Genomic DNA, 23885 nt, shown 5'->3' on the forward strand with positions numbered 1-23885 from the left:
TGTTCCCTCCGTGGCACCCTGACCCAGTCCTCAATCACCCTCAACACCCCCTCCCTTTCCACGGCACCTTTCTATGCAAACACAGGATATGCAATAGCTGCCCTTCTATCTCCTCCCTCCTCACCGTTCAAGTCCCAATAATTCCTTCCAGGTGAAACAGCGATTTACATTGCTTCTTTCACTTTAGTATACTGTATACGGTGTTCACAATGTGATGTGCTCTACAGTGGGGAGACAAAACGCAGATTGGGTGACTGCTTTTAGGAAAACCTATGTTCAGTCTGCAAGCCTGACCCCGAGCTTCTAGTTCCCTGTCATTTTAATTCTCCACCTTACTCCAGCGCTGACCTCCGTCCTCGGCCTTCTGTAGTGTTCTGTTGCAGTTCAACGCAAGCTGGAGGAATAGCACCTCATCTTTTGATTAGGCACTTCCAGACTCCACACTGAGTTCAACAATTTCAGGCCGTAACTTCTGCCCCCATGTTATTTCCATTTTCTTTGCAGGTTTTGGTTTTACTGTCTTTTTTGTTGCTTTCAGGTGGCAGCTGTTCATCCTTCTGCCATTCATGCCTCTTTGAAACGCATCTTTTGTCTCTTTACTTGTCCAATTACCGCTGTCTTTCAACACACCATTAACATATTGTTTGCCTTTGCTCCATGACCGTTTGGTCAGCTATGTGGCCTGGTCCAATCTACACCTTCTCCTTTGTTATCTCTTGCCCCACCCCCACCTCACTTGCTTATAACCTGTGACTTTTCTAATATTTGTCAGTTCCGAAGAAGGGTCACTGACCCGAAACGTTAACTCTGCTTCTCTTTTCACAGATGCTGCCAGACCTGCTGAGTGGTTCCAGCATTTCTTGTTTTTATACCGTTGTCTTTGGCCTAGCACTACAACCCCTTTTGCCATTTAATCTCTCCTGTTTTACACCTACCACATACCTTCCCTTCTGTTCTCCCACCCTCCTCTCTTTCACTTGCTTAAAACCTATTATTACATTTCTAACTTTTCCCAGTTCAGATGAAAGGTTACAGACCTGATACGTTTAACTTTGTTTCTCTCTCCACAGATGCTGCTTGACCTGCTGAGTATTTCCAACATTTTCTGTCCCCAAAATGCTCCAAATAAAGGGTTAAATCACAATTTTCTAGATTGTTGCCTTCAGAATCCCCTCTGGCCCAGTGCCTTTCGCACTCACATCCCTTTCATGGACGCATGTACAGTGGTTTCCTCAGGCAACTCTGGCCTAACCCTCACCAGGTAAGGTTCACGATGTAGAACGATAGTTCTGATGAGAGATCATCGATCTGAAACGTTAACTATGTTTCTCTCTCTACAGATGCTGTAAGACCTGCTGAGTATTTCCAGCATTTACTGTTTTTACCTCAGATTTCCAGCATCCGCAGTATTGTATTTTTATGGAACAATAATCATTGTGACGTCATTGTTCTTCACTCTCAGTTTGTGGAAACAAGGTGCACGCGCTGAGCCACACAACACATAATACCACCTCCCGCCACTAGTTGCTGTAGCTGGTGGAGGTACAAGATTTTCCCCAGTCGGTGTCTACTCCTGCTCCAACAGAGACTCGTTGTCAAATGCGATTGGGAGTCTCATCCTGTCTGGCATCGCTTGGTCCTGAGCAACAACATGGCGGATCCGAGGGAGAAAGCGCTTCAGGATTACCGGAAGAAATTACTGGAGCACAAAGAGATTGACGGCCGCTTGAAAGAGTGTGCGTTTCCCATATTTTACTCAACTGCAGTGGGTTGTGACGTGTTGTGCGTTCCATGTTGTGCGAACGAGCACTATCGGTGCCAGCTCCAACTCGCTTTGTCATGCATTGAGTAGGATGAAGCCGGGGCCGAGCGAATCGCAGCTTTCAGCAGCGGACCGGGCCTTATGCAGTTCCGACTCCTCGGGACTTTAGTTCGATTCATTTTCTAAAGTGCAGAAGTAAAATGTGGGAAATTTAATGCGGGATTCAGATGTGAAGTGATCCGGTGTCTGCTCTGGGCTCCTGTGGCAAAGAGTTGATCACAATTAGCCACCTGGACTAATGATCTGGAGCCAGAAGTTCCAATCCCACTGACAGCTGGAGACTTTAAATTCAGTTAATTAAATAAATCTAGAATTAAAAATCCTCTATCAGTGATGGTGACCATGAAACTGTCAGCTTATTGTAAAAACTCATCTGGTTCACTAATGTCCTTTGGGGAAGAAAATCTGCTGTTCTTAATTGGTCTGGCTATCTGTGACTCCAGACCTAAAGCAATGTGGTTGACTCTTAACTACCCTCTGAAATGGTCCAGCAAGCCACTCAGTTGTATAGGGATGGGCAATAGGTGCTGGCCTTGCCAGTGATGCAAACATCCCTTAACGAATTTTTTAAAAACCTGATTTCTTAACTAATTGGGTAGATATTGAGTTGTGTTAATGACTTATTTTCCGTGAATAAACAGTGAACGCAGAAGCTCCATCTTACACATTAATTCATATCCTATGTTTTAAGATTCTATTTGGTCCATTCAGCCTGTGCCGACTCTTTGAAAGCTATTCAAGTAGTCCTAATCACTCGTTTTTGCAGAATTCAAGTATAGGGTATTCTTGCTGCATTTGTAGTTTTGAATGCAATGTTCTACTTTTATTCATATTTTACTCGATTTTGCAATGTTGCTTTAACTGTGTGACATATTAGACTGTTTTAAATGGAGGGATGGCAGGATCTTTACATTTTTTATGTTATTAAATTGTCCATTACTTGAAAGTGAGAAAATATCTATAATGAAATAAAATATAAAATTTAAATATTTGGTCCAATAATTCTGTATACTAGCCAGAACCTAAATTGTAGTGCCAGTGTACAGGATGTTGAGAGTAGTGAGGTCAGGGATAAGGTTACAAGGACGCAAGAGGGCACTGGCAAGCAAGAACCTGGTTTAAAGTGTGTCTACTTCAACGTCAGGAGCATCCGGAATAAGGTGGGTGAGCTTGCAGCATGGGTTGGTACCTGAGATCTCGATGTAGTGGCCATTTCGGAGGCATGGGTAGAGCAGGGGCAGGAATGGATGTTGCAGGTTCCGGGATTTAGATGTTTCAATAAGAACAGAGAAGATGGTAAAAGAGGGGGGGGGTGTGGCATTGTTAATCAAGGAGAGTATTACAGCGACAGAAAGGACATTTGAGGACTCGTCTACTGAGGTAGTATGGGCCGAGGTTAGAAACAGGAGAGGTGAGGTCACCCTGTTGGGAGTCTTTTATAGACCTCCCAATAGTTCCAGATATGTAGAGGAAAGGATAGCGAAGATGATTCTCGACAGGGGCGAGAGTAACAGGGTAGTTGTTATGGGGGACTTTAACTTTCCAAATATCGACTGGAAATACTATAGTTCGAGTACTTTAGATGGGTCTGTTTTTGTCCAGTGTGTGCAGGAGGGTTTTCTGACACAGTTTGTAGACAGGCCAACCAGGGGCGATGCCACATTGGATTTGGTACTGGGTAATGAACCCGGCCAGGTGTTAGATTTAGATGTAGGTGAGCACTTTGGTGATAGTGACCACAATTCGGTTAGGTTTACCTTAGCGATGGGCAGGGACAGGTATATACCGCAGGGCAAAAATTATAGCTGGGGGAAAGGAAATTATGATGCGATTAGGCAAGATTTAGGATGCGTAGGATGGGGAAGGAAACTGCAGGGGATGGGAACAATCGAAATGTGGAGCTTATTCAAGGAGCAGCTACTGCGTGTCCTTGATAAGTATGTACCTGTGAGGCAGGGAGGAAGTTGTCGAGCGAGGGAGCCGTGGTTTACTAAAGAAGTTGAAGCGCTTGTCAAGAGGAAGAAGAAGGCTTATGTTAGGATGAGACGTGAAGGCTCAGTTAGGGCGCTTGAGAGTTACAAGCTAGCCAGGAAGGATCTAAAGGGAGAGCTAAGAAGAGCAAGGAGAGGACACGAGAAGTCATTGGTGGATAGGATCAGGGAAAACCCTAAGGCTTTCTATAGGTATATCAGGAATAAAAGAATGACTAGAGTTAGATTAGGGCCAATCAAGGATAGTAGTGGGAAGTTGTGTGTGGAACCAGAGGAGGTAGGGGAAGTGTTAAATGAATATTTTGCGTCAGTATTTACAGTAGAGAAAGAAAATGTTGTCGAGGAGAATACTGAGATTCAGGCTACTAGGCTAGATGGGATTGAGGTTCACAAGGAGGAGGTGTTATCTATTTTCACACTTTCCAAAGTTGATAAGTCCCCTGGGCCAGATGGGATTTATCCTAGGATTCTCTGGGAAGCTAAGGAGGAGATTGCAGAGCCTTTGTCCTTGATCTTTATGTCGTCATTGTCGACAGGAATAGTGCCGGAAGACTGGAGGATAGCAAATGTTATCCCCTTGTTCAAGAAGGGGAGTAGAGACAGCCCTGGTAATTATAGACCTGTGAGCCTTACTTCGGTTGTGGATAAAATGTTGGAAAAGGTTATAAGAGACAGGATTTATAATCATCTTGAAAAGAATAAGTGCATTAGCGATAGTCAGCACGGTTTTGTGACGGGTAGGTCGTGCCTCACAAACCTTATTGAGTTTTTCGAGAAGGTGACCAAACAGGTGGATGAGGGTAAAGCAGTGGATGTGGTGTATATGGATTTCAGTAAGGCGTTTGATAAGGTTCCCCATGGTAGGCTATTGCAGAAAATACGGAAGTATGGGGTTGAAGGTGATTTAGAGCTTTGGATCAGAAATTGGCTAGCTGAAAGAAGACACAGGGTGGTGGTTGATGGCAAATGTTCATCCTGGAGTTTAGTTACTAGTGGTGTACCGCAAGGATCTGTTTTGGGGCCACTGCTGTTTGTCATTTTTATAAATGACCTGGAAGAGGGTGTAGAAGGGTGGGTTAGTAAATTTGCGGATGACACGAAGGTTGGTGGAGTTGTGGATAGTGCCGAAGGATGTTGTAGGGTACAGAGGGACATAGATAGGCTGCAGAGCTGGGCTGAGAGATGGCAAATGGAGTTTAATGTGGAAAAGTGCGAGGTGATTCACTTTGGAAGGAGTAACAGGAATGCAGAGTACTGGGCTAATGGGAAGATTCTTGGTAGTGTAGATGAACAGAGAGATCTTGGTATCCAGGTGCATAAATCCCTGAAGGTTGCTACCCAGGTTAATAGGGCTGTGAAGAAGGCATATGGTGTGTTAGCTTTCATTAGTAGGGGGATCGAGTTTCGGAGCCACGAGGTCATGCTGCAGCTGTACAAAACTCTGGTGAGACCGCACCTGGAGTATCGCGTGCAGTTCTGGTCACCGCATTATAGGAAGGATGTGGAAGCTTTGGAAAGGGTGCAGAGGAGATTTACTAGGATGTTGCCTGGTATGGAGGGAAGGTCTTACGAGGAAAGGCTGAGGGACTTGAGGTTGTTTTCGTTGGAGAGAAGGAGGAGGAGAGGTGACTTAATAGAGACATAAAATAATCAGAGGGTTAGATAGGCAGGATAGTGAGAGTCTTTTTCCTCGGATGTTGATGGCAAACACGAGGGGACATAGCTTTAAGTTGAGGGGTGATAGATATAGGACAGATGTCAGAGGTAGTTTCTTTACTCAGAGTAGTAGGGGCGTGGAACGCCCTGCCTGCAACAGTAGTAGACTCGCCAGCTTTAAGGGCATTTAAGTGGTCATTCGATAGACATATGGATGAAAATGGAATAGTGTAGGTCAGATGGTTTCACAGGTCGGCGCAACATCGAGGGCCGAAGGGCCTGTACTGCGCTGTAATGTTCTAATTCTAATTCAGAGACTGTATAAAAATGGAAACTGAAAATACTGGAAACGGCTAGGCAGTCAGTATCTATGAAGTGCCAGCTTAAGTTAATGTTTTGCATGCAGACCCTTCTTCAAGGATCTGTTTTTGTTTAGGATTTCCAGATTTTTTAAATTGTTTGGGGGATGTCGGCATCACTGGCTAGGCCAGCAATTATTGCCCATCCCTGATTGCCCTTGAGAAGGTGGTAGAGAGCTGCCTTCTTGAACTGCTGCAGTCCTTGGGGTTTAGGTACACCAACAGTGCTGTTAGGAAGGGAGTTCCAGGATCTTGACAGCAGTAATTTTCTTTATGCTATATAAATATGCTCTATGTGCAAAAATGTTTGGCAAAACTTGTTTTGGGGAAATTTCTTACATATTACACCAAAACATACCATTATCCTATTTTAATACTTTTTTATTTAAAACATTTTCACAAAGAAGGTAAATTTTAAATTAATTTGTGGAAAAATTGTAGCTCATGAAATAGCTTTCTTTGGCCGTGAAATATTCCACGAGACAATTGAGTCATTTTCAATTTTGAATCTTCTGATCAGTTTTTGGACGATTTTATGCTGAACACATTAAAAGGAAGGAACAACTGTTATATTTAGTATTATGGAGAACTTCGAGCAAAATGTTGCATAATATTTTTAAATCAAGTTTTCTTCTCTTCAAGTCTTTGCTACTCCCCCTATGCTTTCTCCCTCAGCTTAGAGACTTGACTAATGCACAGCCTAATTCACAAACTCTATAATTGGCTGGCAGGCAGAGTGCTGTTAATAAGTGGGATCAGCCCAGCTAGGTCTTTGAAAAATCTCCACTGTAGTGGAAGATGTCTTTGGAAATGTTGCCCGCCACCTCTTTTAGCTGAAGATTTTTAGGTACAAGAACAACTAAACAAAGATTGAGTAAAAGTGTCAGTAATTTTGTTTCCTGCAAACTAAGTATGTGTGTGAAAGAGAGAGAAATGGAAATAATTTTCAAATGATCTAAGTCCTAAATGCAATAAATCCATTTTTTTCTGCATACCTATCTGTGGGCCACAAAACAGTATTGCATATTTGAAGACGTATGTGGTCTATTAGTATCACAAAATATACATTTCACTTTCTAAATCCCAGATTTCTGTACAGAATGCTTAATTCACAAAGTATGTACACAAGTACAACAAATTGTAAAGATAGTAAAAGCTCTTGTGCAATGGGAAGGTCCTAGAGCAGCATTTTTTTTATTCGTTCTTGGGATATGGGTGTGCTGGCTAGGCCAGCATTTATTGCCCATCCCTAATTGCCCTTGAGAAGGTGGTGGTGCGCTGCTTTCTTGAACCGCTGCAGTCCATGTGGGGTAAGTACAACAACAGTGCTGTTAGGAAGGGAGTTCCAGGATTTTGACCCAGCGACGGTGATATAGTTCCAAGTCAGGATGGTGTGTAGTTTGAAGGGGAACTTGCAGGTGGTGGTATTCCCATGCATCTGTTGCCCTTGTCCTTCTAGTTGGTAGAGGTTGCGGGTTTGGAAGCTGCTGTCGAAGGAGCCTTACTGCGTTGCTGCAGTGCATCTTGTAGCTGGTACACACTGCTACCACTGTGCGTCAGTGGTGGAGGGATTGAATGTTTGTGGATGGTGTGCCAATCAAGCGGGCTGCTTTGTCCTGGATGGTGTCGAGCTTCTTGAGTGTTATTGGAGCTGCACGCATCCAGGCAAGTGGAGAGTATTCTATCACACTCCTGACTTGTGCCTTGTAGATGGTGGACAGGCTTTGGGGAGTCAGGAGGTGAGTTACTCGCCGCAGGATTCCCAGCTTCTGACCTGCTCTTGTAACCATGGTATTTATATGGCTACTCCAGTTCAGTTTCTGGTCAATGGTAATCCCTAGGATGTTGATACTGGGGGATTCAGCGATCGTAATGCCATTGAACGGCAAGGGGCGATGGTTAAATTCTCTCTCGTTGGAGAGGGTCATTGCCTGGCATTTGTGTGGCACGAATGTTATTTGCCACTCATCAGCCCAAGCCTGGATATTGTCCAGGTGTTGCTGCATTTCTACATGGACTGCTTCAGTATCTGAGGAGTCACGAATGGTGCTGAACATTGTGCAAACATCCCCACTTCTGACCTTGTGATTGAAGGAAGATCATTGATGAAGCAGCTGAAGATAGTTGAGCCTAGGACACTACCCTGAGGAACTCCTGCAGTGATGTCCTGGAGCTGAGATGATTGGCCTCCAACAACCACAACCATCTTCCTTTATGCTAGGTATGACTCCAACCAGTGGAGAGATTTCCCCCTGATTTCCATTAACTCCAGTTTTGTTAGGGTTCCTTGAGGTCATTCTTGGTCAAATGCTGCCTTAATGTCAAGGGCAGTCACTCTCACCTCTTGAGTTCAGCTCTTTTCTCCATGTTTGAATCGAGGCTGTAATGAGGTCTGCAGCTGAGTGGCCCTGGCGGAACCCAAACTGAGCATCAGTGAGCAGGTTGTTGCTAAGCTAGTGCCGCTCGATAACACTGTCTGACACCTTCCATCATTTTATTGATGATTGAGAGTTGACTGATATGTGGTAATTGGCCGGGTTGGACATGTCCTGCTTTATGTGTACAGGACATAGCTGGGCAATTTTCCACTTTGCCGGGTAGATGCCAGTGAAGTAGCTGTACTGGAACAGCTTGACTAGGGGCGCAGCAAGTTCTGGAGCACAGGTCTTCAGTACTATTGCCGGAATGTTATCGGGGCCCATAGCCATTGCAGTATCCAGTGCCTTCAGTCGTTTCTTGATATCACGTGGAGTGAATCAAATTGGCTGAAGTCTGCCGAGATGGATTATCAACTCGGCACTTCTGGCTGAAGATCGTTGCAAATGCTTCAACATTATCTTTTGCACTGATGTGCTGGGCTCCCCCATCATTGAGGATGGTTATATTTGTAGAGCCACCTCCTCCAGTTAGTTTAATTGTCCACCACCGTTCACGACTGGATGTGGCAGGACTCTGGAGTTTAGATCCAATCCATTGGTTATGGGATTGCTTAGCTCTGTCTGTTACGTTCTGCTTATGCTGTTTGGCACACAAGTATTCCTGGGTTGTAGCTTCACCAGATTGACACTTTGTTTTGAGGCATGCCTGGTGCTGCTCCTGGCATGCCCTCCTGCACTCTTCATTGAACCAGGGTTAGTCATCTGGCTTAATGGTAATGGTGGAGTGAGGGATATGCCAGGCCATGAGGTTACAGATTGTGGTTGGGCACAATTCTTTTGCTGCTGATGGCCCACAGCGCCTCATTGATGCCCAGTTTTGCATTGCTAGATCTGTTCGAAATCTATCCCATTTAGCATGGTGGTAGTGCCACACAACACGATGGAGGGTATCCTCAATGTGAAGATGGGACTTTGTCTCCAGAAGGACTGTGCAGTGGTCACTCCTACCAATACTGTAAGTATTAAATGCTGCACAAGCGTCAGATAAGGTGTGATTCTATATTCTGTGCATTAACTCTCCTCATGGTGTCTGCAATCCTTTGCAAACTTACTTGCTAATAATGATTTTTCAAAAAAATGTTTTTTTCCTTCCGCTATTAAGGTACAGGCTGTAAACTAATTCTGTATCACCGGTAACGTTTGTAGAAATCTGAATATGCGAAATGTTTTGTAAATCCAATTTAAATGAAAATATTTAAGAGCAATAATAATGTGCTGAACGAGGAAATAGTAACAACCTCTAATTCCAACAAATACTTGAAACTACATACTTCTTTCAGCTGCTTGCATTATTACAATGTAGCCCTTCATGACATATTGAGAGTTAAAATTGCAGAATTTAACATTACAGAAAGGGGATGTTCAATGCATTGCTTTTGTGCTAGCTTTGAAAGAGCATTCCATTTAAGCTCATTCCCTTGCCTTTATTTTTATTTATTTTATCCTTACTTTTTCAATTATTTATGCATTTCAATTTTAAAAGCTACTACATATTCTGCTTCCATGATTCTTTTTGATAGGAAGCTCTAGATCTAGACGGTTCTTTGGATAAGAGGAAATTTCTTCCAACCCCCCTCTATTCTTTTTGGTCATCATTAATTTATACGTTTTAATTACAGATTCACTGACCAATGGAAATAGGGTAAATAAGGAAAAACTATCAAAAGCCCCAGTATCTGAAGGCTCACCTCAACTAGTACCTCTCATCCTGGCATCATCTATTCTGCACCTTTTGTTGTGACCATGGCATCCTTCTTAAAGCAAGGTGCCCAAAGCTGGACACAATATTCTAGCTGTGGCAATAATCTAATATCCTGTTAACTTTGCTAAGTTCAGATATTTTATTGTTGCAAAAACTACCTTGATTAGGTGTAACTAACAAGAAGATATAAATACTGAGATCAATTAACGAAACTAGTTCTACTGTGACATGGATGGATCAGTGGCCTGAACCATTTGTATGATTGGAAACTTGTGCTTGCTGTTGTGCTTTAGAATGAGAAGAAGAATACAGGGTATCATTTCAAAGTTTGCAGATGACGGGGAAACATGGAAATATAGTAAACAATGAGGAGGATAGTAACAAACTTTCGGAGGATATAGACAGTGGTGAAATTTGACACCGAGAACTTTGAAAGGATGTATTTTGGTAGGAAGAATAAGGAGTGACAATATGAACTAATTGGTACAATTTTAAAGGGCAAACAAAAGCATATACACCAAAAGTATGTACACAAATCTTTGAAGACGGTAGGACAAGTGGAAAAGGCAGTTTAAAAAAGCTTATGGGATCCTTGGCTTTATTAATAGAGGCATAGAGTACAAAAGCAAGGAAGTTATGTTAAACCTTTATAAAACACTGAATAGGCCTCAGCTGGAGTATTGTTTCAATTGCAGGCACCATTCTTTATGATGGATGGATGTCAGGACCTTGGATAGGGTGCAGAGAGATTTCTTAGAACGCTACCAGGGATGATGGAGTTCTGTTATCTGGAGAGACTGGAGAAGCAGGGCTTGTTCTCCTTAGAGCAGAGAAGATTAAGAGGAGATTTGATAGGGTTGTTCAAAATCATGAAGGATTTTGATTAAATAAGGAAAATCTGTTTCCAGTGGCAAAAGGGCCACTAACCAGAGGACACAGATCTAAGTTGATTGGCGGGGGAAAAAAGGTGACGAGGTAACTTTTTTTTTTAACACAGTAATTGGGCATGCACTGCCTGAAAAGGTGGTGGAAGCAGATTCAATAGTAACTTTCAAACGAGAATAGGATAAATAATTGAAGGGAAAAAAATTATAGGGTTATGAGGAAAGAGGAGGGGAGTAGGATTAATTGCAGAGTGCTAACCAAGAGCTGGCACAGGCACAATGGACCAAATGGCCACCTCCTGTGCTGTATAGAGAGCACTTGAGTGCTTTCTTATTAGCTTATCAATGCTGTAAAATTAAAGTTCAAACCTTTTACCTGTATACAGTAAGAGAACAACTGAAGGAACTAACCAAGCAGTATGAAAAGTCTGAAAATGACCTCAAAGCTCTTCAGAGTGTGGGACAGGTAAGAGTTTATGATTCCTTCACCAAATGACAGTGTGTGTTTTTCTGCAGTTTCTGTTGAAGATGAATATTATTAATTTGTTTTTCCTCAGATTGTCGGTGAAGTGCTGAAACAGCTTACAGAAGAGAAATGTAAGTATTGCAGTTTAATTGCTTAATCACCTTAACAAACCTTCATAAAGCAGTTAAAATTATCTAACTGTGTTTTTTTGCCCTGTATAGTTATTGTGAAGGCTACAAATGGACCACGATATGTTGTTGGCTGCCGTCGGCAGGTAAAGTATTCAAAATTGTAAAGACAGGTCTTATCTAAGCCATTCATTTACTCATATACCTCTGGCTATCGTATGTTTTAACGCATAAAGGGGAAAGAATTGAGTTGCTAAATTGCCAGCTGCCACTCCCTCCACCCCAAACCACATGGCGAAGTAGGTAACGACAGTCATCTTGCTCAGTCATACAAGCCAAATATTTCCAGGTTCAGTTCCTTGTGTGTACAGAGTCAGCTGATGCCTTAGTATAGGGTTGCTAAATTGCTCTCAGCACCTCTGCTTTAGGGAGAAGAAATATTTATCATTCAATAAGAAATTAGAGATGGCACCAAGATCCTTGTATTATATGATGAGCAGATTTTGGCAAAGGTTGCTCTGAAAGTAACATAGCAGTTAATTAGTTGTAGCTCTTAGGCAATTAATATCGATCATACTAGGCATGTCGTACAAGCTGAATTGCCAAAAATGGGTTTATTCATGAGAGAGGTCTTTTGTAACATCAGTATGTTTGTCAGTTTTGAACCAGTTAACAAGAGTTAAACTGACAAACCAGTAAGTTGAGTTCTTCTAGTCTTTGCAGACTTTTCCAGTAATAGGCAGTCATCTTTTTAGGTAGGTATTATCCTAATCTTTACTGATTGTAATAGTATTTGGAATTACATAGGCATCGCTACTTATGAAGCCAACATCTTACTTCAGTGTTAGTTGTCTGAAGTGTCAACCTTGTAATTCTCACTCTTTTCTATGTAGCCTTCGCCATTGAAAAGCCACCCTACCAGACTATGTTAATCATTAATATTGTGGATGACCAACCCATTAACACACAAAAGTCCATCGAAAGAACTTTGATTATGAATAAATTAAAATTACTTCGAGTTCTTGATACTATATCAGAAGACATTTGAGAGAGAAGACCAGCTAACTCATATTCAATGTTTTTCTTATTAAAGGAGCTTAAATACTTGCTGAAGCAGATGAATCCAAAAATTACATCACAATCATTTGGAGGAAGATATTGATCTGGTCTGACTAAAGTCAACTGTTACTTACTAGTTAAAAGTGTAGAATTATTTGGAGACTTGCTACCATAAAAATAGCAGAATCAGTTTCCATGGATTTTGTGTGGATGAGGCAATAAGCAGTTGTGAGATATGTTTGTTTAAAAAAATTTCCTCTCCTCTCTGGTAATTGAATTTTTTCAGCTTGTCAAAGAATATAAATTTTTCAACAAATTTAGATTTTTGCCTTTGCAAATATTTCCGTATTTTTGCTACTTAATTCTGCACTTTGCTGTATCAACTCTTTGTAGAGAGAATTTTGTGAACATCATATGGTATCTATTTTTATATAATAGAAAAGGGTTGTCAATCTTAAAGACTATGATTAATTATAGAATTGTAGACATTTACAGCATAGAAGCAATCCACTTGGTTTATCGTTCATATGCCAGCTTTTTACTCAAGCTATGCCAAAGTAATCCACTGCCCTACTCTCCCAGTAACCTTGTACCTTCCTCTTGGCCATGACTTCTGCTGTCTAGGCCTTAAGTTCTGGAAATTTCTCCTTAAACCTCTTTGTATGTATCTCTCTCCCCCTTTCAGATGTTTCTCTAAAACATACCTCTTTGACCAAGCCTGTCCTCATATCTCCTTATATGCGGATAGATGTTAAATCTTGTTTGATAATGTCCTGTGAAGTGTTTTGGGATGCTTTACTATGTTAAAGTGAACATATAAACAGAATTCCCGCTAAGGTGTTTGAGTGTGCCACCAGCAGCAATCTGGAATGTACCATGCAGGGTGCTCATGAGCTGTTCCCTGTAAGATACTACTCATGCACGGCTGTGCAAAAAATTTAAATGTACCCTGCATCGAAATAAACAGGCCGCTCACAATAAAAAATTTAGAGGGAACATTGTAGATAAATGTTGTTAATTGGACCAGATTTATTTCCCTCTGTAGCTTGATTGTCTTTCACTCCCTTCTGTCTTTCCCACCCATTAATATAAATATATTAATGTAGTGACTATATCAAAAAATCTAATGATCATCTATTCCATCAGGGTATCTATGTAAAATTGCTTTTTTACATAAAATCATGCGTGTATTCTGTATTTGATAACTGTTTCAGACATATTAGTTATCTATCTTTTGAACTCTAGTTTTGCCTGATTTTTGCATGCACAAATGTTAAATTATAGCATTTTTTTTTTTGCAGCTGAGCTATACAACCACAGAACAAATCCTTTGTTTAAAAATTGAATTGTCTCCTAATCTAGAACCTTTAGCCTTGAACTTATTTTTTAAAAAAAAAATCAACTTTCTGTTGTAGCTAAATACTACCTGGACATATTAGTGATGTGGAATGTATACAATGGAAGTAGGCCAGGTAAAAGTCCAATCATCACTTTGTTCAAATATTTGCCCAGAAAATTGTATGTCTAATTTTTTGTTTTAAATTTAAAAGGTCTGTTTGGGATGGATGGCCTTCGAGCATTGACCAACATTGTAATTTGGATTTTTGATGCTATGTGCTGAACTAACCAGTGGGATGAAAAATATTAGGAGCCAAGGCTATATTACAAAATGCTATGCTTCAGTGGTGTTCCAGTGCTAGACACATAGCTAAGATGATGGTCATGCATTAAAGGCTTGGTCTTGTTTCAAAAGAAAATATCTTGTGCATCTCTTGAAACATGTTGCTACAATATGTCAAAGGTTCATAGAGTTTTACAGCAGCGAAGGAGGCCATTCGCCCCAGCGATTCTGTGCCGGCTCTTTTTGAAGAGTGATCCACTGAGCCCCACTCCCTGGCTCTGTCCCCAAATCCCTGTAATCTTTTCTCGTTCAAGTATTTATCCAAATCCTTTTTGAGGCTGCTACTGAATCTGTATCCACTACCTTATCAGGCAATACCTTCCAAATCCTAACCACACTTTTTTTTCCGTCATGTCGCCTCTGGTTTTTATGCCAATCACCTTTAAATATGTGCCTTTTGGTTATTGACCGTTCAGCCATTGAAAACAGTTTCTCCTTATGTACTTCATGATTTTAAACACCTTTATCAAATCTCTTGGGCTTCAATGCGCTAAGGAGAGCAACCCCCAAGCCTCTCCAGTCTATCCATGTAACTATAATCCTAATCCCTAGAACCAGTGTAGTAAATATCATGATGTAGAAGGCTCTGTAATTATTTTACGAGCAACAACAATTGCTTGCATTTATATTATGCTTCTAACCTAGTTAAATATCTCATGGCATTTCACACAAAAAAATTGAGGAAGGAAGATAAATTGTTTTCAAATGCTAATACTATATGGGGGGTTGGTTCTTACTGTTTTCTGGCTTCTGTTTGGTATATTAAAATAAGCCTGTAAAAACCACATTCATTTTCTGATGTGTTGAGCATTCCTGTTTGTTTCATAAATGCAGCTTGAAAAAAGCAAGTTGAAACCTGGGACTAGGGTTGCCCTGGATATGACAACTCTGACTATAATGAGGTAGGTGTTGTAATGTAAGCCTATTGTTCAGTAATAAAAATTAAACTCAATTAGTCATTATTGCAGTAGCCTGAGAATATCAACAATGAGGTGCTTGCGTTATAGCCTGATAAATTTGAGATATTTCTACTTCAGTCTACCTACTATTCCTGAACAAGATTTTTTTTAAATACCTGGGCACGTCATTCGATGGAGCATTCCACAATTGTGGAATTCCATCTTGGTGTGCATTTTCTTTTTTGGAAAAAAAAAAGGATGCTCATTCTGCTGTATATTACTAAGGAGCATTTTGTGGTTGTGGAATGGTGAAGGTTGTCCTGTCTATAGAGGTTAAGGATTCTATTTCACATTTTGGTTTGAGAATGGTGGGAGAACAATTAGGGATACAAATAGGTCTACAGTTACAGTCTAATCAATTGTAACCAGTGAGAACTTATAAATGTGGTACACTTGTGTAACAGGTACTTGCCAAGAGAAGTGGACCCATTGGTGTACAACATGTCTCACGAAGATCCAGGAAATGTTACTTACTCAGAGATTGGTGGATTGGCTGAACAAATTAGGGAACTGAGAGAGGTGTGTTTGCTAAATTTGTTGCATTAAGAGAAACATTGAACTGTGTTTTGTGAAGCCGGTTGTGCTTGTAGATCTCTTTTGCTTAAATTGAAATTGTTCTGCGATTGCAGGTTATAGAGCTGCCACTTACAAACCCAGAACTGTTCCAGCGTGTAGGAATCATTCCACCAAAAGGATGCCTGCTCTACGGGCCACCAGGTAAACAAACGACCCTTGGGTGTTTTCACTAAATTACTCTTGAGTAGTCAGAAATTAATCATCTTAAGCTTACTGTATTAAATTGGTAGTATGTATATTTTGTAATATTTCAATCATATTACATTATCGGGAAGGGTTATTCCTAATTGAGTCAGACTGGGTTGTGAATTTCTTTTAGGGGGTTCTGCAAAGTGATCCAACATACTCCGTTTCACAGTTGAAACTGCCTTTAAACATGTCGAGATGTAAGAGGCATAGGGGCAGAATGTTTCAGGCTGCCAATTTGGCTGAGAAATGGTGTGCCGCAGAAAGAATGATCCATTTTTCCTTTATAATAGCATAAAAGTTTGAATTGGTAAAACACCCATTTCATGTAAGAATATTTGTTGACCCTAGTAACTCATACAATTTATCCCACAATCCAAAACATGGTATAGTAGTGCACCACATTGCTGCTACAGCCCACCTGAAACTATTCATGTGTCAATCTTAGTTGGACAGAAACTATGTGCATCTTTACAGGAGAGAGGATATTGGAGGATGAGTCATCCCATTCCAATCTCTCACCTAGCAATCCAAATGAGAGAAGAGGCATAGGGGCAGAATGTTTCAGGCTGCCAATTTGGCTGAGAAATGGTGTGCAGCAGAAAGAATGATCCATTTTTCCTTTATAATAGCATAAAAGTTTAAATTGGTAAAACACCCATTTCATGGAATGGGAGAAAATAGGTTTAAAAATCCCATATTAACAATGAGGTGAAATTATATATGTTTTCAAAGGAACAAAATGCCAATCTATGTTTTTAATCTTTTTCAGGTACAGGAAAAACACTCTTAGCAAGAGCTGTTGCTAGTCAGTTAGACTGCAACTTCTTAAAGGTATATTTAGAAAGAACTAACCTGTTGATATGTTTTGAACTAGATAGGATATAATGAATGTTAGCAGGAAGAATTTGTTTGTGAATTTGAAAAATATAAACTTTTTTTTAAACAGGTCGTTTCCAGCTCCATTGTTGATAAGTACATTGGTGAAAGTGCTCGTTTAATCAGAGAGATGTTCAACTATGCTAGGGATCATCAACCATGTATCATTTTTATGGATGAGATAGATGCTATTGGTAAGCTTGCTGCCTGTGCATTTTTAATTCAAAGCATTAATTATAGTAAGAATTGCTCGATTTTCTTTTAAATTAATGCAAAATCCAGTTTCAGGAACTTTTCCCTGATTCCACCTCGCCTTCCTTCAGATAAAAGAACCCAAATGCCGATTTTTGTTTGTTTACTTTTGATGTGTAATATTTTTGCTACACACTTACAGAAATGACATGCTGGTTAATTTCAAAGTTAAACTGAATCTTAAATCTACAAAACCTGTTGTAATAATATTTTGCAGGTGGTCGCCGTTTCTCTGAAGGCACCTCAGCTGATCGAGAGATTCAGAGAACTCTCATGGAAGTAAGGACATCATACTTGTGATTTAAAACATGGGACGTGTGCATTATCAGTGGTCAATTAAAGCTGTTCGGCTTTAGCTTAGTGTGTATAAAATAAATGTCTTTACTTTTTTGTAAGCGCAATTCTTAATTAAGAACTGTATCATTCAAAAATTTTAGAATATCAAATATTTTGAAACTAGATGCCATGGAGGACAAGTTAACTATAAACTTGATTTATCATTTCCTTCAAATACTTGGAACCACTTGGGCATAATTAATAATTCTCGTTGAGAGCTTCCTGAAAATTGTCATATAATATAGGTATGGTCTGATAAAGAACACTGCACGCAAGCTTTAAATTATCCAATCCTCCTCCTCCCATGTTGGTTAATTATCTTCCTGAAAACTTGTACTTTGATGGACAAAATTCATAATCTTGCTAAACTTAAGATATTTTCAGATGAAGGTAAAGATAAATAGATGAAAGATGCCGGGCCAACCAACTTTTTTTCCTTTCTATCCTCCTCTGCACACAACATCCTTCATACTTATGTATACTTGTGTAGCATCCTTTACTGTATTTGCTTACGCTGAGTTAGTGTGCACTTGTACCCTGCACCTTTGCCAGACTGAAACAGCTATGCTGCACTAAAGTGTAAGACTGATTATGATACAATTTCTTTTCATTATAAATAACCAGCTCGTTATCCATGCGCTTTCAAGACTGACCCAACATTATTGAGTGTAAGTACTGCAATCCAACAACTTGCTGCTGTTCAGTGAGTCCCACTTGTGACTGAGCATCTCCACATAAGAGATTTATTCTTTAGGAAGTTGCCATTCCAGAACCAATTAGCTGTTGAAGGACTGATATGGCAGAAGCCCTCCCCTGCTCACAGTCTGGTTAGCAACACGTCAGAGTTTGCAGTTTATTTCCATGTATCCTTGAAATGGTGAATCATGTGTCTACTGTCCAAATTTGCAATCTCTTCATTTATGCAGTCACATAATCTTGGCATGACACTAGCTATCTTCCATAATTTAAAAGTACTTGCTTTGTACAAAATAATAATCATCGTTGTATAAAATTATTTTGTGTATGAGGACAAGAATTATTTTTGTACTGCTACATGAAGGAGTCTACGTACTGGTCCCTATCTGCCTAGAGACTAAGCACTTGTCTGACTACCTCTATGTTAATGTATTTTGAACAGAAATTAATGACTTAACTGCATTTCTTCGTAGCTGCTAAATCAAATGGATGGCTTTGATACTCTTCATAGAGTTAAAATGATAATGGCTACAAACAGGCCAGACACATTGGATCCTGCTTTGCTGCGACCTGGAAGACTTGATAGAAAGATTCGTAAGTATCATTGTCAGACTTGAGATTGTTTAGGAAGAACGTTGTATCTAAATGAAATATCACAAGACAATTTTATTTTAAATTATTTAATTTTATTAAAATCTTCACTTCTAGATATTGAACTTCCAAATGAGCAAGCAAGATTGGATATTCTGAAGATCCATGCTGGTCCTATCACAAAGCATGGTGAAATAGGTATGCTAATTTCTTCAACCTTTTTATATATGTAAACCAAATTCACTAAGAGAAAACGGTACAGGATTATAATTCATTTGATGGGTTAAATTTCTAAATAAGTATCAAGGCTGAGTACAGAATTAATGCGTATTGTGATTTAATGGTGGAACCTCTGTTCAGTCATTGTATGATGGAGCTTGCTGAGGCTCCGGTATGTAACTGAATTTGGTGTCTACTAAAACTGTTATCAATACTTGAGCTGCATTGCCCACTTTAAAGTTCAGTATCTGTAAATGTTGCAACGCAAGTGTTCTAAAGTCCATCAATGTGAAAATGAGCTATTTCAGATGTCAAAATAATTTTTTGCGAACTTTTATTCTGGTAGTTAAAGGGTTTAAGCACAATGGACTGATATTAAAGAACTGTGTTCTGCAGTAATGCCCTTTGAATCATAAAAATAATTAATTGTCTGAACATTCCTGAAGACAATAATTGGATTATTGCTTCTCTAGATGTGAGTAAAGTAAAGCAATGAAACTCTGAACCTTTCTGTTGGCCAGTTATATTTGAAAACACACAGGTTTGGCTCTCAATTGCAAGTTTGTGGGTTTAAACAGCACTCCAAAACTTGAGCACGTAATCAATGCTGACCCTTCAGTACAATACAGTAGAGAGGGGTTGCTGCATTATACTTTAATGTGGATTGCACATTAAACTAACAGCCCATTGGCCTTTTCAGGTAAAATATTCTATAGCACTATTCAAAGAAGAATAGGGAGTTCTTACAGTTCCTGGCCAATGTTCATACCTCAACCAAAACTACCAGAACACATTATCTGGTTATGTATTACAATTACTGTTTGTGGGGCCGCCTTTTGTGTATGTTCGCTGCTGTGTTTGCCTACAAAACAAGTGATTACTATTTTTGTAGATTGTTGGCTACAAAGTACTTTGTACATAATTTCTATTTTTTCTTGATGTAGATTATGGAGTATTGTAATAATACCACACTGATATTGTAATATGAACTGCATCACCTGCCCAAATGTTTTACCAATGTATCCCCCTCGTCAAGTTTGGATAATAATTTCATAGTTTTTTTGAATTGAAATCAGTTAAGGTTGAATGTTTGGAAATTATATATGAAAATTAATGAAAAACAATGCATTCATATGCCACATACTAGATTGTACACCATGCCAAGATCTTGCCCTTACTGGCTGTGTTTCAGTTAAACCAAGGGACTGATTTTTCATTTTCTATGTCTGGGTGTTTTGGATCATCTTGGCACAGCTTGTGAAAGAAAAGGAGAGCATAGCTGTAAAGACAGTCTTCTGAGTTTCCCATCATTTAGCATGGAAAATTGAGCTATCTCCCTTAAAGGTGTGTGTTGCACCCAGTATGTACAAGAACAGCAGAAACTGCCCCTACATTTCCAGGTTTTAAGCACATACTATTTTACACCTGTTGTCATGTTTACACACCCTAAGGACTCAAACCCATCTGCTCTTGTACTGACTAATTGCATGCAGGACATACAACACTTCTCTGCAGAAGTTCAAGATAGGGCCACAACTGGTGAAATTTTTCACTCTGCTTTTAAAGAAAAATAATTTGCATTTGTCAGTTGTCACATAAATACAAGATGCCACATGGGTTGTCGGATGTTGTGCCATTTTTGCATTTTGTAAACCTGATGAAATATAACATAGTTGTGACTTTCACTTGTGTCACTTGGGCCACTTGTACAAATAGTGTAGTATACAGGAACCTGGTTTGTGTCCTGTATTAATGATGTAATTTTTAAAAATGCAGTATAATTAACGATGCCTTGTTTCAACCAAAAATTGACATTTTATTATCTTTTCAATGTGATCAAGATAAGAAATCAGAACATTTTTATCCCTTAAGGTTTCAGCATGCATTCTGAGGTTATGTATAACATGGAGCAATGCAGGATAAAGCTCCATTTATAATAACTAAGTGTAGCACATACTTTAAATACATAGTCCTGCTGACATATATTTAATACTTACAGATTTAGCAGTAGAGTTCTTAAGCAATTCAACAAGATACTTGCCAATATATGATGGCTTCATATGGTCAGCTGACAGTCCAGGACCAAATAAGAAGACCTTTTATAATTCTATTTTAAGTGACTTTATTTACCTTTTTCTGATTTGATTCACATCATTAAATTTATTCAAGTTAATACATCTTTTTGGTTAATTTTACAGATTATGAAGCAGTTGTCAAACTGTCAGATGGATTTAATGGTGCAGATTTGAGAAATGTCTGCACTGAAGCAGGTATGTTTGGAAGCTATTTAAGCTTTGAGTAGCCATTGAAATATATTAATACCATTATTATATAGGAGCATTATTTTATCATTCTTGTGCTGCAAACAACAAATCTGAAATCTAAAAAGAAATGCTAAGATGTCACGGTGGCTTTTATTTTGCTCATTTTGGAACGCATAATATTTGCTTACTGTTGCGATTTGAAAATAACTATTTCAAACTTTTCTTGTCCAGGTATGTTTGCAATCCGTGCTGATCGTGACTATGTTATCCAGGAAGACTTTATGAAGGCTGTCCGCAAAGTTGCTGACTCTAAGAAGCTAGAATCCAAGCTTGACTACAAACCTGTATAAGTTAGCCCACCCTTTTAACCGTAATTGTACAGTTTTAAAGGGGTTTAAACAGCATATAAACCTTAAAAAGGAGAGGAATCTGATGGTTGTTCTATACTGTATTCATTACAAGTATATAATAGTATGCTGCAGACAGTAGATGACCACTAACTTGGTGTTCTGCTGCATTATGTATGTAATGACTTGTTTTTAAGCCACAATTTGGCTGCTGGCAAAAATATTCTGTTGAAAATGTTTTTGAAAAGCAAATATCGCCACTGAGACATGCCTATCTTAACAGTGTAATGCATTCTCTTGTACCCAAATGACACTTAAAGCCTTTGTGGAGCAAATGCTCAAAATACAAGTTTATAGGTTTTTGATCAATTTGATTCATTTTCTCCGGGCCTCAATAAAATTTAAATTTGCAAGAACATGACCAGCTATTTGTTGAATGTTTACATAACACTTGCAGATCTCCTGTGGTATTTTCATGGCGAGTCAGAAGTTTTATAAAAACGGTGTTTAAACAAGTAGCATTACCAGGGACACTGACTTATCAACATTGGGATCTGTGAGCACTGGGAAGAGGATCTAGTAGGACAGGATGGACAATAACAGACTGGGGCTGCAGAATTTCTAATATGTGCTTCCAGAAGCACTGAGACAGAACATTTATCCTTTAGTGCACTGTTTGTAGGTTTGCCGACTTATACAGTGTTTAATAGAAATTAGTTTCCATAAACAAAACTTCATCAACTACTCAGTTTCTAAGCTCTTGTATGGAAAGAGTTCATTTAGCTTGATTAAATGATTCTGAAGAGAATGGGTTTTAGCTGAATATGTACAACCAATATTGAAGTGAGTGACTATAAAAGAAAGATAAACAATGCGTTTTCTCTGTGAATAAAGAAATTACGATCAGAAGTGCTAGTGATCATGGGTATCTTCTCTCTGCACAGTTTATAAATACAAAACAACATTTAATAAATATAATCACTTGTCTGAAATAAAGCTTTGAGAAGTCAATTTCCATTTTCCTTCAAAGCCTTTTGGGTAAAAACAAGGACACTGTCAAATTCTCTCAGGTTGAGAAGACATGTCCTTCTATCCGTCACGTCTGCTGATGCACATTTTTTGCAGTCAGGTTCTACAAAGTGCATATACTCACGTATAGATAAAAGGTCTGTCCAATTTTTGAAGTAAAAAAAGTCCAGTCAAACCCTGATTTTTATGATCGGATAAAGCCTTGAAGTAAAAGCTTTGATTTTAAAAAATATTAAAAGACAATTCAATAGGTAATTTTAATTGTTACATAGAATGTAATTTTTTAAATTTAAAATCTTGTGGATACTTGAAATTTAGTTACTGATATAATAGGAAAATGAAAATGTTTTTGAAAAATATTTGATTCAGTCTGTTCAACAAACCGTATTTCCCATTAAAAATGTGGAGGATAAAAACCAACACAAATTGGTTGAGCCAAATTGTCTGAGTCTATTTTGTAATTTCTGTATAATTTTATGTAAAGCTAACAAGCAGGACTACAAGATTCACAATGGTTGTTGGATATTCTGTAATAGTGCTTATTGGAATGCAACATAGAGTCATCGAAACATTTACAGCACAGAAGGAGGTCATTTGGCCTATAAAGTCCATGTACTCTGAATTAGTTGGTTTTATTTTAGCCTCATCATAGTTCCCGATTAAACTGTTTAAAATGCATTAAATTTTTTGTGTATAAGGCATGAACGACATGTTAGAGTGTGGTTCCATGAGCTGTAGTACCTCACTGAGAGGCTAGAACATGAATGCATACTATGCTGAAAGTGTGGTTGGCGGGGGGTGGGTTGTGGGTGGGCTGTTGAGATCAGCCATTGCAGTCTCTTTATTTAATTCACATCCACATTTCTAGTAGATAGTTAATGTATAACTGATAGCAGTCAGGAAGTGATTCAGGCCTATTTTACCCTTCTTAGGCCAGGGCACTGAGATCGACTATCACTTCTGCTGCCCGAGCTGAGAACAGCCAATTTACCACAGATTGGGGATGAAACTTTGGATCTTCCTTATCTGTGAGACTCAGCTACATGCTGCATTAATGAACTAAATCACTGGGGACTAAGCCCTTTATTGTCATTTCTAAGCCTTAAGTAAATGAGATTTATCATAGAAAATAAACTTGTAACTGAGTAGATCACTATTGGAAGTTAGCAATTTTTTAAAAATTGCTCTCTTGGCATGCATGCACATATGATGCAGTGTAAATTTTTGATTACCAGTAGAGAAGCTATTCTTATGAGTTTTTCGACCTTGGCTGAATTGTTGCATTTTAATTTCATGTTAATTTTAAAAGCCTTACTTAAATAGTTTCTTAACATGATAGACCTCTCAATTAGAGGATTTGGTCTA

General features: G+C 39.1%; 1 protein-coding gene across 1 annotated transcript; it reads left to right on the top strand.

Annotated features, from left to right (window-relative positions):
• The first annotated feature begins 1582 nt into the window (after window positions 1–1582).
• Window positions 1583–21907, top strand: psmc6 (proteasome 26S subunit, ATPase 6). The gene is made up of 14 exons (XM_068039129.1): window positions 1583–1736; window positions 11239–11318; window positions 11410–11449; window positions 11540–11592; window positions 15021–15088; window positions 15550–15664; window positions 15775–15862; window positions 16680–16741; window positions 16857–16980; window positions 17256–17317; window positions 18544–18664; window positions 18779–18859; window positions 21079–21150; window positions 21376–21907. Exons 1-14 carry the CDS (start codon window positions 1652–1654, stop codon window positions 21492–21494), a joined length of 1170 nt encoding a protein of 389 aa, XP_067895230.1. The 5' UTR covers window positions 1583–1651; the 3' UTR covers window positions 21495–21907.
• The last annotated feature ends 1978 nt before the right edge of the window (window positions 21908–23885 follow it).

This window comes from Heterodontus francisci, chromosome 9 (assembly GCF_036365525.1).
Source record: "Heterodontus francisci isolate sHetFra1 chromosome 9, sHetFra1.hap1, whole genome shotgun sequence".
NCBI lineage: Eukaryota > Metazoa > Chordata > Chondrichthyes > Heterodontiformes > Heterodontidae > Heterodontus > Heterodontus francisci.